Source organism: Ctenocephalides felis, unplaced genomic scaffold, assembly GCF_003426905.1.
Source record: "Ctenocephalides felis isolate EL2017-DRISC unplaced genomic scaffold, ASM342690v1 CF-g0.4_SCAFFOLD_01886, whole genome shotgun sequence".
NCBI classification, from domain to species: domain Eukaryota; kingdom Metazoa; phylum Arthropoda; class Insecta; order Siphonaptera; family Pulicidae; genus Ctenocephalides; species Ctenocephalides felis.
In genome coordinates this window covers 185,093,220-185,110,550 of record NW_020538040.1, presented here as the reverse complement: position 1 = coordinate 185,110,550, position 17,331 = coordinate 185,093,220, and the positions used below count along the sequence as shown (strand labels likewise).

The 17,331-nt window shown below is 30.3% G+C and overlaps 1 protein-coding gene across 2 annotated transcripts in view; it reads right to left on the bottom strand.

The window, feature by feature from the left end:
• Positions 1-1,543: 1,543 nt before the first annotated feature.
• LOC113377078 (serine/threonine-protein kinase STE20-like) overlaps positions 1,544-17,331 on the bottom strand; it is a 30,511-nt gene continuing 14,723 nt past the window's right edge. The window contains exons 2-9 of one of the 2 annotated variants that reach the window (XM_026617261.1): positions 3,665-7,073; positions 3,455-3,597; positions 3,208-3,381; positions 2,758-2,912; positions 2,552-2,690; positions 2,287-2,475; positions 1,962-2,102; positions 1,544-1,774 (exon numbers count right to left, since the gene is read on the bottom strand). In XM_026617261.1, the coding sequence (XP_026473046.1) occupies positions 1,628-1,774; positions 1,962-2,102; positions 2,287-2,475; positions 2,552-2,690; positions 2,758-2,912; positions 3,208-3,381; positions 3,455-3,597; positions 3,665-7,061 (4,485 nt within the window). In that variant the 5' untranslated portion in view covers positions 7,062-7,073 and the 3' untranslated portion in view covers positions 1,544-1,627. Of the gene's footprint in view, positions 1,775-1,961; positions 2,103-2,286; positions 2,476-2,551; positions 2,691-2,757; positions 2,913-3,207; positions 3,382-3,454; positions 3,598-3,664; positions 7,603-17,331 lie in introns of those variants that run through there. The other variant, XM_026617260.1, reaches the window with a different exon arrangement.

Genomic DNA, 17,331 nt, shown 5'->3' with positions numbered 1-17,331 from the left:
ACGAAACACATTCTACTGTTTTATACAAAATGCCATACTGATCAAACTAATTCCATGGTACACTATAATAATATTAACTAATATTATAATATATTAAACTATAATAATAATAATAATATACACCCTATAACATATATTTCACTAACAATATATACAAACAATTATATGTTGTTTATTCTTGAAAGAACTTTAATTCTTTATTACTTACGTTATTTTTCACTTCTCTATTATATATCTGTTTATTTAAGCAATTAATTTCTTTCAACTGGCTCAGATACCGGGACCACATCCTAAAATTCTACAACTTTTGCCCCAAGCATGTTTTTATACTGCCGTTACCTCAAATACTAAAAGTAATATATTGTGTTATTGTAATTGTATAATCAATGAATTTCATATAATTGCAACAATTTCTTTGATACTTCAGATGTTTTTTACTTTAATTATTATTCATCTACACTTTATTATCCCTGCAACAATTCTCACTGATAAATCTGATATTTTTGCCTATTAGATGCACTGTAAGATAAATAGTAATTAGATACAATAAAATAATTGTATTGTTTGTTAATACCATCTACAATTTAATACTTACCAAATTAAGTAATAAATTCATATGAAACAAAGTAAATAATTCCAATATTTTTCCTGGCAAGTTGTTTTTTTAAATAATCTCATTTGAGTGTTTCAATTGTGATTTGTTGCTTTGATCAACTTCATTTTGTTATACCTACATCCATTATAAAGAGGTTGTAAGAATGAAGGTATTGCACTAGGTCCATCCTTGATCGAAACTATCAAAGACCCTTTTTAGATTTTTTCCCGCATGTTGTGCATGATTATTTTGAATATAAGTGCATGATGATAGAAAAAATATGTAAACTGTATTTGGAAATATTATATTTCCATTTCCACAATTATAAGAACCACATAAGTCTATTTTCTTATTGTGCACTAAATGCCCATTTTACAATTTACTTTCGTTATTTCCAATCTTTCTCAAATATTATATCATCAGTTACGAGAAATTGCAAATGAAAAGGCTTTCGTGGTATATAATAAATTCATTTTTATTATCTACTTACGGATTTTTTTTTGTATTAATTATGATAATGTAGATAAAGTCAACTTCTAATTCTAATTATATACAGTTATTGTTGATAAATTCAATTTTGTTCCTTGAGTTTGAAAATAAATTATACAAATAACTAAAGCGATTGGTAATAGTTAATAATTCTAAAAATACTACTTACTGTACATATTGAAATATAAAAATTAAAATATATTTGAAGAAGTAATAAAATTATATATGAATCTTTTATCTTGGAACGTTATACAAGTTAGTTTAACATTTACTTATTAATAAATTTATATAGAAATATTAATAATATTAGTTGGTCCAACAAAAGAAATTTTTATGAAAAAATAAAGTACTGCTGTTTATTAACAACAATTATATAAAATATATTTTTAATTTTTGTACTATTTCAATACCATCAAATACTTTTTGATAGTAATATATCATGACAATTTTGAGCTATAATAAAAATTGTTCCTATGTATAAAGTATAAAATATTAACTCATAAGCCAATATGGCCAATTAAATTATGTATGGGATTAGATAGTTCAGTCTGTAGCGTTGGGATTTGTGTAACTAAATCCATGAAATCTTTCTTGATCCATACCTCTCATCACAACTTCGTCAATAGGAGTTAAACGAGCTACTTCTCCAGTGAAAGCTTTATCAAAATACTGAGTATCTAATGGGTGCATCTGAAATGATAATACAAAATTTTATCATAGTGTATGGCTCCAGAAAACAAATATTTTTTATAATTTTTTTGTTTAAAGCGATTCTAAATCAATTTTTCATTACATATTTTAAAAGAATTTAAGATATTTGATGAACCGAGATAGCAAATTAAATATGATATATTATTATTTTACAAGTATAATTTACCACTCTGGGTTTGAAAGGTGGTTCCAGTTGCCTTCTCTCCAGTCGATCCCAATTAATATATTGGAAAAATGGCTGATCCATAACATCCCCATAAGGACAAGTTTTACTACCAAGCCGTAATTCTGCATCTTTGTTTAAAAACTTTGAAAGAAATACAGATTTATAAATGTAAACACTTTCTTTCTGTTGTGGCATAGGGAAATCAAATTATAAGGTATAAATATGCTTAATTAAATTTACATTTATGAATGAAGATATGTAAAGTTAATTAAATATTACACTTGGTAATTAATAAACTCAAATAATTCATAAAATTTAATCATACCCTTGTCAGAATTTCAAGGGCTTCATTTGAAAGATGCCTTGGATAGTATGGAATTTCATTGCATATTGACCAGAAAAGTTCGTCTTCATCACAGCCACTAAAAGGCGATTGTCCTATCAACATTTCATATAGTAAGACTCCAAATGACCACCAGTCCACAGATTGGTTGTAGCGTAAGCCTTTGATAATCTGAAAGGAAGGCAATGCGGCCTTGGAGCATTGCTCAAAATACTACATAAGAATCATATATGGATTCCAATATTACTTCTGGTGCCATGTAATCCGGAGTCCCACAGAATGTGTCTGCGGTCTTGTCTAAATATATCTGCAGCTTGCACATTCCAAAATCTGCAATCCGTACATGTCCATCAAAGTCCAGAAGAATATTGTCCAACTTTAGGTCCCTAGAGAAAAAATTATTTATGACTGAAGGTTTAAATATTATTGTAAGCAAAGATGATTTTGTCATACCTATATACTATTCCTTTTTTATGGAGAAACCTTAATCCAGACACGATCTCGGCTGCATAAAAGGACGCCCTTGGTTCTGGAAAGCGTCCACTGTGTTGAATATGGAACATCAAATCTCCTCCATTCAAATATTCCATCACAAAGAATAAATGAGACTGGAATGATAATTATAATTTCATTTATATTGTACATCCAGTAATTCTTTCGCTGCAAGCGTCGCCTATAGGCTAACTTTATGCTCGGGTGTCGCCTATAGACGAAATGTAAACAATATGTCGACTTTTGTTGCAAGATTTATTGCTCTGATGATGAGTTAAAAGTTTAATAAATTTTTATCGATAATAAAGTGTAAAATATACTAGGGCGCCTTGCTGGATCATACAGCAGTCTCCTTCAGAAAATACTCTTGCAGCGAAAGGATTAAATTATATTATTCTAATGATTACTCACATCTGTTTGGAATGTACAAAATAAATGACATAAGTAAGGATGTTTAGTTCCTAGAGCCAAAACTTTCCGTTCAATCAATGTGCATTCGACATCATCGTCTTCCAGAACTATGTTTTTGTTCAAACATTTTACAGCGTAGTAATATTCAGTATTTTTTAATTCTGCTAATAGAACCTAAACAGAAAAAGATGAATAAAAAAATATTAAATCTTCTTAAATTGCAACACAACGTGTAAAATGCATTTACCTTTCCAAAGCTACCTTTTCCTAAAACTTTCAAAAAATTGAAGTCATCCAAACAATATTTTCTAAACCTGGGAATTTTTGTGGCAGGGGGTATTATGCGTGAAGTTTTGAGAAATTGCTCGTAGGCATATGAAGGTTCCGTGGCTGCAAATAAAATTATCATTAAAATTACAATCAAAATATATGTGTGAACTTTATATATTTGTATTACTTATCAAACTATCCATGGATGGCACATTGTTATTAAGTGGGCTGCCACATTCAAAATATTCATCTTCCGAGTCTTCTTCGGATGAATCGGTCCAATCACTGTCCGAGGTATCGCTGGAATCGATGCTTTGATGCAATTGTTGAGCTTTTCGATTCCTAATTACAGCTTGAAGTGGTCTCGGTGTTGCTATCAAGGGCTTTGTTGCTGGTTCATCCTTTGGTTTTAATTTAAATCTATTTTTCAGAGGTGCATCAGACTCATTAGCTGCTATTGATGTCAGATCCGATGATGTGTTCATTGATATTAGCGTAGGTTTGAGCTTGGGCTCGTCTGGTATATTAGGCATTCTGTGAAGAGATGGATTTCTTACTTTTTCTGTCACTCGTTCTGTAAAGGATTTTAGAGACTGCCTTCCAGATAAATTAGAAGATTTTTTCTCATTATCTGTAGTTTGTGGTAAATTTTCTTTTTCTTTAACAGGCTCATTTGTAGTTTCTTCATTAGATATAACATTTGATACTATTTTCTTATTCGTTTTATCTTCTTCAATTATTTTTGTTTTGGAAGTAGATTTACATGATTTCTTAGATTTTTGAGATTGTTGTTTGACCTCCGTATCTTTTCGCAAGTCTGGTTCTGTACATTTTTCTTGACATGGTTTTTCTTTAATAACTATTTTATCCGATGCGATTTTTATTTCATTATTTTGGGATTGGTCAAGACTTTGAACATTCAATTTTGTTTCATTTGAGTCACTTTCTTTGCGAGATTTAGTTTTCACTGAAACTTTATTAGCCTTTTTAATTTTGTCGGGACCGCTTGATTCTGTTTCACTAATATTCACTGTTTCGTCCGTTTTATCATTTACTTTAGTTGGAACTATTTTATGGTTAATCTCTGTTTTGGTTTTTGATTTATCAAGCACTTTAGCTGACGTCAATTTGTTATTATTAATATTACTTACTATGTTATTTTGTTTAGGTTTGGCAACAACTGTTTTATGACCATCCTTTGGTTCTATTTTAACATATAAAGATGCATCATTTTCACTACTTTGCCTTCTAATTGTATTATTATTTTGTTCAATCACTTTGGTTAACTCGCATTCGTCCTTAACATCAGGTGCATTACGTAAATCGGAGGTCTTGGCTTTAATGTATTTTTTTGTTTTGCGTTTAGTAGGTGAAACATTCTTTTCCGGGCTTGCATCCGCTGGTTTGGAGGAGTCAGGAGGTCCTTTAATCTTGCCAACTGGTTTTGAGCTTGTATTATTTACAATTTCAGTACTTTTGATGCTCGGGCTGCATACTTCATCATTTTTCGCATTTGTTACTGGCGATTTTTTGGTATCTTCATTTTTAGGAGCCAAATTGATTACTTTCGTATCTGACAGTGCATTTGAATTAATTTTGTTTTCTTCTTCAACAGCTGGTATTTTATTTCTATCTGAATCAAAATCATCGGCCTTTTTGGTGCTTTGGCTGCTTAGCTGCTTCTCAAAATTTTGTTTAACTGGCGCTGTTTCTTCAGGAGTCTTATTTTTAAGATTCTTTTGCATTGGTGATTTTGGTATAACTGGCGTAACATCCTCAGAAATATTATCTTTCATTTTTTTATGAATGAGTAATTTTGGTGCAGCTGGCGTTGTAACTTCAGGGACATTTTCTTTAACATTTTTCTGGATTGGTAATTTTGGTGGAACTGGAATAGTATCTTCAGGAATCTTATCTTTAAAATTTTTCAAGGTTGGCGATTTTGGTGCAACTGAAGTCACACTTTCAGAAATCTTATTTTTAAAATGTTGTTGGACTGGAGATTTTGGTGTAACTGGCGGTGTAATTTCTGGAGTCTTGTTCTTAACATTTTCCAATTGTTCTTTCTGTTTATTTATTTGCAATAAGGTTTCGTTTGACTGTTTTACTGCGGACAAGTTAGTAGACGTAGTTATCGCAGTTGATGTAACTGCATCTATTTTAGTAGTAGAAGGTGCGTCCTTTTTAGCAGGAGAATGTATTGAAGTTTTTTCATCTTTATCTTTTTTAGGAGACGCAATAGACTTTATTAAATCATTAGTAATATTTTTTTCACTTACTTGTTGAATCTTCAGATCTAAATTTGCTGGCTTCATTTTCTTGAGTGATTTTGCTACATTGGAATTTTTAACAGGGTCAGGATTTGCCACAGGTTTCGAAACATCGAGTAAATCACTTGTTTTTATAGAATCCGTTACAGAAGGTGTATCAGGAATTTCAGCAATGACCTCTGCTTCAGAAAATCTGTTGCGTTGTTCTTCCAGTATTCTCTGTCGCCTAGCGTTACAATAAACGCTTTCTCTGCTGCCGATTACATCCCAAAAATTGTATGAATCATCAGCAGTACTACCAGACTTGCTCGAACGTGTACTTAATTTCTTTGATAATTTCTTACTTGCTTGAGGTTCTTTAAATTGACTATGTAAATTTTTCGACGAGGTATTCAAAGATTTGTTATAAAAAAGTGGTTTCTCTGGACTTTCCATAACATTTTCGAGAATGAGCGTATTTGCATTACAATCTTTGTTTTTCGTTTCAGCTATAATTTTTGAATTAAGTTTCACTTCAGCATTTAATTCTATATTACTATTAGAATCAATTTTTGACTCTATTACATCTTCAACAACAATTTTATAGAAGAATTTTCTTTTTGGTTTGATAGTTGTAGATTCGACCTGCACTTCTGTAGCTATAGCACGGAGAGCTGGCCCAGAGTTTTGAACTTCAACGCTTGCTGTGAATTTAGGCGATTTTGGCTCTTTTTGCTTATTTTCAGTATTTGCAAATTGATCTGACGGAACTTTGTTATCAATGAATGAAGAATCCGGCATTTCCACAAAAATAGCTTTGGTAGATTTACGCAACTTTTTCAATGTTGTCCTTCGGCGAAATGTTCCATCTTCATTAAAAACGTCTACGATCTCTGCGGGTACTTCTATTATGGGGCTTATTGCAGTTTTATCTTCGGATTTTCGTCTATCAACTATTCTACGTAATTCACCGGCATTTAAATCATCGTAAAGTTTATCAGATGATATATCTTTACAAATATCATGAAAACTTGGGGCCCTTCCTCGAAAAGCTTCAGGTTCTTCGTTTTCGTCAACAATAGGAGAATTCTGCTCATCTGAACTTCTATCTCGTATTAAATGTTTTTCCATTAACTTTTCTCCGGGTGTTTTGCAAATCCTTTTGTCACTTTTACATTCATCATCATTGGCCAACTCACGTTTCAAATTAATTTTATCATGTTGTGATGATCCCGATCCACGTGATCTCACTGTGGACAAACGTACGACAGTGCGCCCTCGTTTAATGGTAGACCTATTGGTAGCATCATCCTCGTGCGGGTCTGCACGCGGCATATACGGTCCATCCTGCGTGGAAGATGATTTTGTTGGACTAACACCATAAACTATGCATGATTCAGGTATAGGGGCCGGAGGTATTGGTCTTTCGCGTCTATATTTATTAGCAGATACATCAATATCTGCAGTGTTTATCCGAATAGGTTTTGGAACGCGATAAGACGGTGTTGAAATATGCAATCTTTTCGTAGGTGAATTTATACGCGAAACACCACCAACTCGACTTTCACTGATAGTAGAAAGCAATGGAGAATAACCGCGCGAATAGCCACTATAAGAACTTAAGGTGTATGGATTTCGGGAATATCCTCCACCCAAAGACGAGTGATTCGAATAGGGGGAAATATTACCGCTGTAATAATACCCGAAACTCGGAAGATCTGTATACAGCGGCATGGTGTTTTTTTTGTTAAATCAAAACATAATAAAATTTAGCACTAAATAATTCACACTTAAGTCACTTGTTAACTTTGTCAAACACAAATTCAAAACAAACTCATTACATTATTCGTTTGGTCTGTGAAAACACTTTTGAAAACACTTTCGACGGTTGTTAGATTGAGGCTGCACTAGACGCGCGATACACCAGTTGAATTGGCGTAGTACTTAGATACACTGGGGACACGCGCCCGTGGCAGTTGCTATTTACGTGGCGCGTTACACAATCGCTGTGCAGACAACAGGCCGATACGATGACACCAAGCTAAAAGCTTTCTTGATGTTCGCGAGAGATACATCGCGGGCGACGAGGGGCATCCACAGGGGGCACGTGATATAGACGGGAGGCTGGCGGTGATTGACATCTCTACATATTCTTATACTTTTCGATTTTTCAAATGTACCAACTTGGATATAACTTTAGCTACTTATAACTTTAGTTGAAAAATATATTAAGTAGCAATGCAGGGCATCGAGCCTCAAGGCAAATCGCTGGAACTTTCAGTATCGAAAATTAAAATTTTATCTCTACATCGTCTTATACTTTTCAAATTTTCAAATGCAGTAACTTTGATATTTTTTTAATACAAGTTATACATATATATTGCCATATATAAAAAGCTTCTCCGTTTAAGAAGAAGTCAGCACAACGGTTCATAGGACTCGTTAATGTACTGATAGTTTTTAAAAAAATATATCAAAAAGTATACTATTTTAATCAACATCTTCAGGTCTTAAACGCATCACAATCTGCCAAAAAAATGCCATTTAATCCCGGATTCGATTTATTTTCATACTTTTTAAATTTAGCAAGTGACTCTTAATTTCACATCATTACCTTCTAAATCCTTGTTAAAACCAAAGCAAACTAACTACGTTTTATCAATTTTTAGATTGCCCTAAAGTATTATGGACATATCAAACTGTATGATATTAATATATAATTATTTCTTTTTTAAAACGATTTCAAATTTAATTTTTAATATTTGCGCCCTTGTTATTTAGTTTGCTTTCAGTCTAACCATAGTTATATCGGGCGCAGCAAGGTGAATCCCAATTATACATGCGCATTGTGAATAATAACTGATTCTTTTACCAATAAACAATGCTTACAATTGGATAAAATTATTTAAAAACCGACGAGATTTTAAAGTCACGAAAAGTACAAGAAAAAAGATTATTTATAACTGAAAGCTAACATTAAATGCGATTCAAAATTAATGGATTGATTCAAACATTTCAGTTTTCAATTCATAAGGGGACGAGAAAACAATTATGATGATTTCAATGGTCAAGAATAAATTAATGATCAAAATAAATGATTAACAATTAAAATGGTGGATCTTTTTTCACTGGGATAAAAGGAACCAGGTGACAATTTTTTTAAAAATAGCAAAAAAATCTACAAAGATGAATTAGCTGGGAGTTTTATTGAAAATAGGCAGATAGTTGTTTGTTTGATTGTGTTATTTGTTGTGATATAATTGGCTTGGTTTCACAATACCATTGCTCAAAGTCGAATTGGATCTTTGTGTCTTGCCCTACCCTAATATTTTTTTGTCATTTTGCATCAAGTAAAGCTTGATTTGATCACTTCAGATAGCCTTCCAGAACGTGGACAAGACATCAAAATTGGCGAATCAAAAATTTATAAAAGAATTATTTATTTATTTATTTAAATTTTCTCCATGTACATTGTTAAAATTATTTTTTTTTTTTTTCTTTTCTCCAGTAAAGTGTAAAGTAGTCTATTGCTAAACTGCTTCTTATTACCTTACATACAACAATTACTATGTATTATTCGAAAAGAAATAAATATAGAAACAACTGCACACCATAAATCATAAAACTAATATATATTGAGAAGGAAAATATTAAATTTTATATCGGTTCCCATTTAATCAGAATTTGACATTTACGACACTTACTATAAAGCTTTGAATCGTTTATTTTCGTAGGCAAAATTTATGCACGTGTGAATATGAGTTCTGTAACCATTTTGTTTATATAACTTTGTATGTATGTATACAGGGTGTAAACTATGAGATTTTAAGTGCAGCCTAGAGCTTTGGTGAAAATGTGGACATTTTTTGTTATTGTGGTTAATTTTTATTAATTTTGTTCCTATAAGCTTTGGATCCGTAATCGTAAATAACATTTCTAGGACCACAGTCAAAAATAATGACACAATTGCTCCAAGTATTCAAGAATTTTGTTGAATTATGAATTTAAAATTTTCAAAATTAGTAGACTTTGGGAGGCCCTCTTTTAACAAAAAGCACTAAAGTGTGTTAGCAAGTTTTATTAAAAGTTGGCACATTTAATCAGAATTCTAAAATAGTAAATTATTTGATTATCATAATTAAAAAATCGAGTAAAAAAATAAAAACCTAAAAATAAGTAAGACCCCGTTAAGACAATCATGTTTATCAACATTAACACTGTGAGACATATATACCCCGCATAATACGACTAGTCATATCACTCATAAGACTAGTTCTTGGTCCGTTTCCCGAAAAATCGTTTTAACAGGATTTTACTGCATTTGTATTTCATTGGACTGGACAAGGGTAAAATGATGATTCGAACTTATGCTAGTTATATAAAAGTTCCTCAAACTAAATTTTGTTTTCTATTAAATGAATACATGCATGAAAATTACTATATATTACATCTTTGTATGTGTGTCTACATTCTCAGGTTAAATTTGTAGAGAAACGTCAATATATCATTAGTTACAGTTGTCAACGAAAATGTAAAATATAATCCTTCAAATATTCGCTTCATATTTAAGCGTCAATGTCTACATATTAATAGTGTATAGTATTAACATTTTACTCGTGTCCCATAAAAACTTTCAATGTCATTTATTTTTTTCTGTACACAGAGGAAGAGATTTCTTTCACTACTCAGACGATTTTTTTATTTTTATAATAGAAAGTTATTCAAAAATTTAAAAAAAATCAACGATACGACATATTACTTGATTTAAAAAGCAATTTGGAAAGGTAATTAATACAATAATAATATTTATTTTTAAGAATATTTATTTTAAATGCATCCAAACTAACAAATACAGATTTGATATTATTTGATTAGTTTTAATTTTATTTTTTATATATTAGTAAGGAATTCTAAACTAACTATTATTAACTCCCGTAGGGTAAGTTATAATAATCGCAAAAAAATGGAAAATGAAAATTTTTATATATCTTTACGTTTCAGAGGTTTCTGAACATTTTGGCATACCTTAGAAAAAATGGATGTATCTATGTGCGTGTGTGTATGTGTACGTGTGTGTTTGTGTGTGCGGATACAAATTTTCATCGACGATTTCGCGAACACAGATCAACCGATTTGAATATTTCAAAAAACATTCGATTCCTACTGATAAGGAGACGTGCTGATTAGTTTTTGGCAAAAGTAGGTTTATCCGTTTCGGAGATACGGGGCAAAAAGTGCCAAAAATGGTATTTTAGTTTTTGAGATAACGGACCGATTTAAATAATTGAAAAAACATTTTTCAAAAAAGTAATTATTTTTCAAAAATTTCAAAATTTCTCAAAAATCTAATTTTTTCAAAGTTTTGCAAAGTTTTTTTTAATAATTTAGTTTTCAGTGCGGGAAGTTCCGGCAATTTGCCTTAAGCCACGATGCCATGCACCACTAGTTTTATTGTTAGAGTGAGCTAGAGTTAAATAAATTATAAGAATATATTGACACGGATCGCATAATTTGAAAAATGTATGAATATTATTAAATTTTCGATGAAAATTCTCACAATTTATGTGTATGTTCAGATCTCATTGATCTATTTCACATTAATAGAATATAGTATGATCTATTTGTTGGTGTCCCATAAAAACTTTCAATGCCATGTATTTTTTCTGCACACAGAGAAACAGATTTCATTTTCTATTCAGATAATTATTTTTTAAATAGATCATAGCATAGAAACAAATTTAAATGCACAAAATTTTGAGAGGATAACTAGTATATTCCTATTTAAAAAAACATCATCCACGATTATATCATAAGTATTTTTTTAAAACTGAGTTCATATTATTTATTGCATTTTAATTTTTTGTATGAGTAATTGTTTTTATTTATTAGTACGAGTTTCTGAATTAAATACAGACTATAAAGTTCCTAAACAAAATTCAAAACTCAAATATTTAAAATATGTTTTCATTGTTAGAGTAAGCTAGGATAATAAGTAAATTTTGGGCATACGAGTATATGTGTACGGAAACCATAATTTAGTGAAAAAATGTTTGCATATTATTAAGATATTTAGTAAAATTCTGATAATTTTTGTGTAACTTCAGTTTTCAATTTTTGACCCACAGCGACGGAACAAAGGGTTTAAAAATCAAATAAAAGCAGATAGAAAATCAAGAAACAAATATTTTTAAATTTTTATTCATCCTGTCTGTAATACCGACTTATTTAAAAAACATTAAACATTTACTTTAACTTGCTTATCCATATTTATTTCCTTTATATTTCCCAACTGTTATAAATGTACTTTTACTTTTTGGCGCGAGTACAAGTTTCGAAATATTTCCCACTTTCTTAATAAACTTTGGGAAATCATCTACTAGATCTGAATATATATTCAAATGAATATAATTTTGGATGTTGGATATTAAAAATTTGCCTTGGGATTAAAATATGTCAATTAAATTAAAAGAAATCAATAATATGATATTGTATGGCGTTGTTCCCATATAAATTTTGGCAACGGTTAGAAAGACTACTTTAGAAAATTTAAATAATGAACTGCGACGTTTTATTTGATACAAGTGCAATGCATAAATATTATATAGTGATAGTAATATATTTCTAGAATAATTTATTAGGTGTGAATAATTAAAATTTTTCAACTATGATTGTGATGAATTATTATAATAATCCTTTGGATTAAATTTGAGCTTCAACAACGGATCATCAAACAACAAACTCTCCAAAAGTGATGTAGTAATTAATACTTGCTGCTCCTTTAAATAATTAAACCAAAATTTTCTTCATTTTTTTCCCCTTTCACTCGGATGCCGGTGGCAAAATTCGAATTAGAGAGTGGAAAGGGTTAATTTACCACTACATAAAAAAAGTTTTGAAACCAGAAATAAATTAACTATATAATAAAATAAAAAGAAATAAATCTATGTGTATGGAAAATATGTTTTGATAGTTTGCCAGTGCCAATATTAAGATTTTTTTTATTACCCTATAAATTAAAATCTGTCTTCTAAAGACGTTCAGTAAATTAGAATGTAGTCAAAAGGAATAAAACTTTTAAAGTACGACTTTGTTTGATATTTTGTAACCAAAATGAGCCACCAGGAAAATTTCTGATATTCAATTCTAGCAACCGTTCATCATAATTAAAATATTTATCAATGACAAAAGTAAACATTTTAATTATGAACGAAAACAAAAAAAATATGGTGGCTCACTCTGTTTAAAAAAAAACAATCAAACGACCCAAAAGTTATTTAGGACTTATGGTCACTCAAACAATGACTTTGTCATATTTTTCTTATTTACTGATTCAAGATGGATTGTCTCGTGTCTACGGATTTATTTTACATTTGCATCAATGCACCAAAATGTTTGCGTTAATTCCTAAAATCGCAGTTACACGAATCAATTGAATTGTTTGTTATAAATCATCTAAATATAGAGTTCTGTATCGGTAGACGCGTACGTAAAATGTTGAAGTTTGAGTAGGCGACCTGTACAAGAATAGAACTATCAAAGAGGCGCGTTCCTGTACGTTGTAGTCGGACGGTTGACGTGCATTTTGGACACACCTCTGGCAGGGCGAAAGTTTGCTTTATCATGTTTGTTTTTATTATTTTTTTTTTTTAAATTGTTGGCGAACAACAATCAGAACTATGCGTTTTATAAGCTGTTGGTTTTTGTCAATTTTTTAAATTTTTTAATTTTATTTTTATTCTGCAATCTATAAAAATAATTACATTTAGCAAAGAATGCTGACAAGTTGTTTACAATTAATTATCTACAAATTAGTAGATACCCCCAAGGGCGTATCCACTAGAGCTAATATAAAAAAATCTAAAGACAAATGGGGAGAAAGAAAAAAAACTATAAATAAACTATATTAGATCTCCAGGTATTTTTTTTAAGCCTGGTCGTCTGGCCTTCCTCGTATAAATGACATGCTAGTTGGTTAGGATGGTCGTCAATTCTGTTCTTATAATTAATGGCAACCATTGATATATGTACTTGAATTGTAGATATGCCCGTGCCTTTGTGGAGGATCCATGTTGGCGTGTAGTGAGGAGCGTTTAATATTTGCCGCAGGAATTTGTTTTGTGCTCGTTGTATTTAAAAGTTTAAATTGCTCTTTTTAACAGTACCCCAAAGTTGTATTCCGTAGGTCCATGTACGTACGTAGGTTTTTGTCAAATAACTCACATACTTTATATAGGAGCATTCTTTTTCTGTTAGATAGGGTGAAACTAGACAAAATTTACAACAATTCAATGCCAACTGTTTTATACGCTCCGATATAAAAGTTTTGAATTTAATTTTTCATTCTTTAGCAATAAATAGAAAATTCGGGACATTTTTTTTGGTTTTTGTCAAATAACTCACAAGCTTTATATGGGATCGCTCTTTTTTAGTTAGATAGGGTGAAACTAGACAAAATCTACTACAATTATATTTTTTTGGTTTTTGTCAAATAACTCACAAACTTTATATGGGAGTTCACCTCTAAACAAAAGAAGGACTCGGCAGGTTCTTCAAATCCGCTGCTTTGTTCTTATCCAATTTTTAAAATTGATAAACTTCTAGGCTTAAAACCTAATTTCGGAGCTTTTGAAGAAAGAGGTATTTAGCAAAGTAAATCATATATTTTGAATGAAATTATTCTTATCAATTTAAGTATCGTATTCCACTATTTTTTTAATCGTTTGAAAATATCATCGACTCCCATTTCATAAATTTCAGACGTTTATTATGCTACAACATATCACTCGTATTATTTTTTGACGCGATGGCTATATATATGATCTTCGCCATTTGATATAAATTGAATGTATTATTATATTCACGATAGAATAACTTGCTAGACGTTGTGGATACAGACTTTATATAAATATTTGACACCTGTTATTAAATTTGTGAATTTACCAAAAATATGATCATGATGAAATCCGCATTTATTTTCAACATATTATTTTTTATTGCTACGTTTTCAAGAATACCTACGAAAATTATGCAACAATGTGGTTAAAAGTCTAATTTCAAGGTTATTAGGAAATATTTAACTTTTCCCGTAGGGTAAGTTATAGTAATGGGCCGCAATTCAAAAATGAAATTTTTGCATATCTTTACGTTTCAAATGTTTCTGAACATTTTAGCATACCTTAGAAAAAATGAACAATTTCGCGAACACGGTTCAACCGATTTGAGAAATTCAAAAAACATTCGATTCCTACTGATAAGGAGACGTGCTGACTAGTTTTTGGCAAAGGGCAAAAAGTTCAATTTTTTCAAAGTTTTGCAATTTTTTTTAAATAATTTTTAGCAATTTGCCTCAAGCCACGATGCCATGCACTAATAGTGTATATTTCGATTATATTTTACCTTTGGAGCTGGCTATGTCTTCATGGTAAGTGTATGGATTAGCAACCACTGGACCGGGCTCGATACCCACCACGAGCTTGAAAATATAAATTTAATTTATGATATCAAGTGAAAATTGCCTATAGTGCGCATTACTCCAAAAATAATAAAAAGTCAGAAATGCTATTCAAGTAGGAGAAGGAACAAATTTCTTTCTAAACATCTTTTAAAATAACAAAATAATTACTGAATGTCTTCCGATTAGACTTTTTCATATGTAGAATAGAATTGCTGTTGATAATGGAGAATTATATATGTGTATGAAGAAGCAATTTTGATAACACACCAAGTTTGTAAAACTTCCATCAGTCAAACTTCATGTTGAAAATGCATCTAGGGATAAAGTCCTTAATTGATGCAAATTGGCGATTTGGTTCTATTTGTTCAAATCTATGTGGCACTGCACATTCAAAAGGTATAGACCAAGAAAAATTTATAGACATAGATTAAAAACTAGTCCAAACAACCGCACTGCCAGAAAATACAAGACAAAAAACTATTTTAAATTTTTGTTTTTACAAATAAATATTTAATTCTTAAGGACAATGTCGCATGGCAAGCCCATGTCCTTTTTGTAGAAGTTCTAGGAAATAAATAATGTTTGCTGTGTAATGGTGATCAATGAGTATTGAAGACTTGAATGAATAGATAACAATTTAAGAGCTTCTAGTATTTTCGGGTATCTTATATCTATTACGAAATGGAATGTAACAAATTTTTTGCAATGCAACACACTGCCTACAAAACGACTGCATTAACCTTCATAACTACTTAAAGAATTCTATTAAATTTCGCTAGTATCTATTCGTAGACATCTCGTCACTGAAATTGCTGCCTCATAAAAATAACACACAATGAATTTTCGCAAATTATTACGTTTTACAGCATCTCGTAAAATGGCAGATGAAAGGAGAGGTGTCGGGCACAAAAAATCATAACAAGCTCGAAAAATAAATAAAAGATTAGTGGTGCATCTTATGGTAAACTTCTGGAACTTTTCGTTTTAGCAACAGATATTAGAGACAAATAGTGGACAGCTTAAAATTTTAAGATCTTATAAACATAGTACAAACTTGAACAAAGTTTTTGTCAATTTTACAGTGCAATAAATAAAATTTCCTATAACCTATAGACCAAATTTGAAAACTGTTTCATACATACACGTACGTAGGTCACAATTTGTATGGAACATATAACAAACTTATATTAATTATTATGATATTATCATATTAGTTATTATGGTATTATTATATTTCTGCAGAAGTAACAAAAGTTTTGATCTGTATGTAGAACTCGTCTATTTGCAACCCAAGGTTCCTGGTTACCTCGAATAGCCTGATTTTAGGCAGTATGTCATATCAGTTTTCACTTGAGAATATACATCTAAAATAAGATTGCAAGTAAAAATATTCTTTACCAGCATTGTTGCACCAAATAAAAAATATATCATCAGTATAATATAGCATCAGTAGAGAAATTACAATTAGGAAGTATATCAAATATACATGGGTCAACCGTTGAGCTGTCTTCTACAGGTAGAAAATGAAAAACTTAGCACTTTAAAGTTCTGATTGTTGTTCAAAAAAAAAATTCTATGCAATAGATTTAGAGAAGCAAAATTGTTGTTGTTGTTTTAAAATATAAAAATAATATTCGAAACAGAGAGATCAATCAATCAGTATATACAAAGTATGTTTTGACAATGCCAACGCCAAAAAGCAGTTTACAAAATTTCGATTCAACCATTTTATTTATGATTATAAAATTAATCATAAATGAAATGATAGAAATAAGTTTTTGGCAAAAATTATACATTTGTGCATTATTCATATTTCGTATTTTATTGTTATAATTTTGCCTGAAGTTCATATAAGAGTAAAATATTTGATAAAATTTTTTGATTATTGTAATTATGAATTTTATTCATTTATTTGAATAGTTTATAATTAAAAAAAACATCTGATGGAAGAACAGAATGATCTTCAAATTAAATGCTAGATTTTTTAAGTACTTTTTAAGTTCGTAAATAAATATATTATTGATTATATTTTTTGTAATTTAAGGTCATGTTTATATTTATTTGCAAAAAAAAAATCGAAAAAAAAATTTTTTTAGCATAAATTTATGTTCCAAAGGTTTCTGATTCTTTTGGCATACCTTAGAAACAATG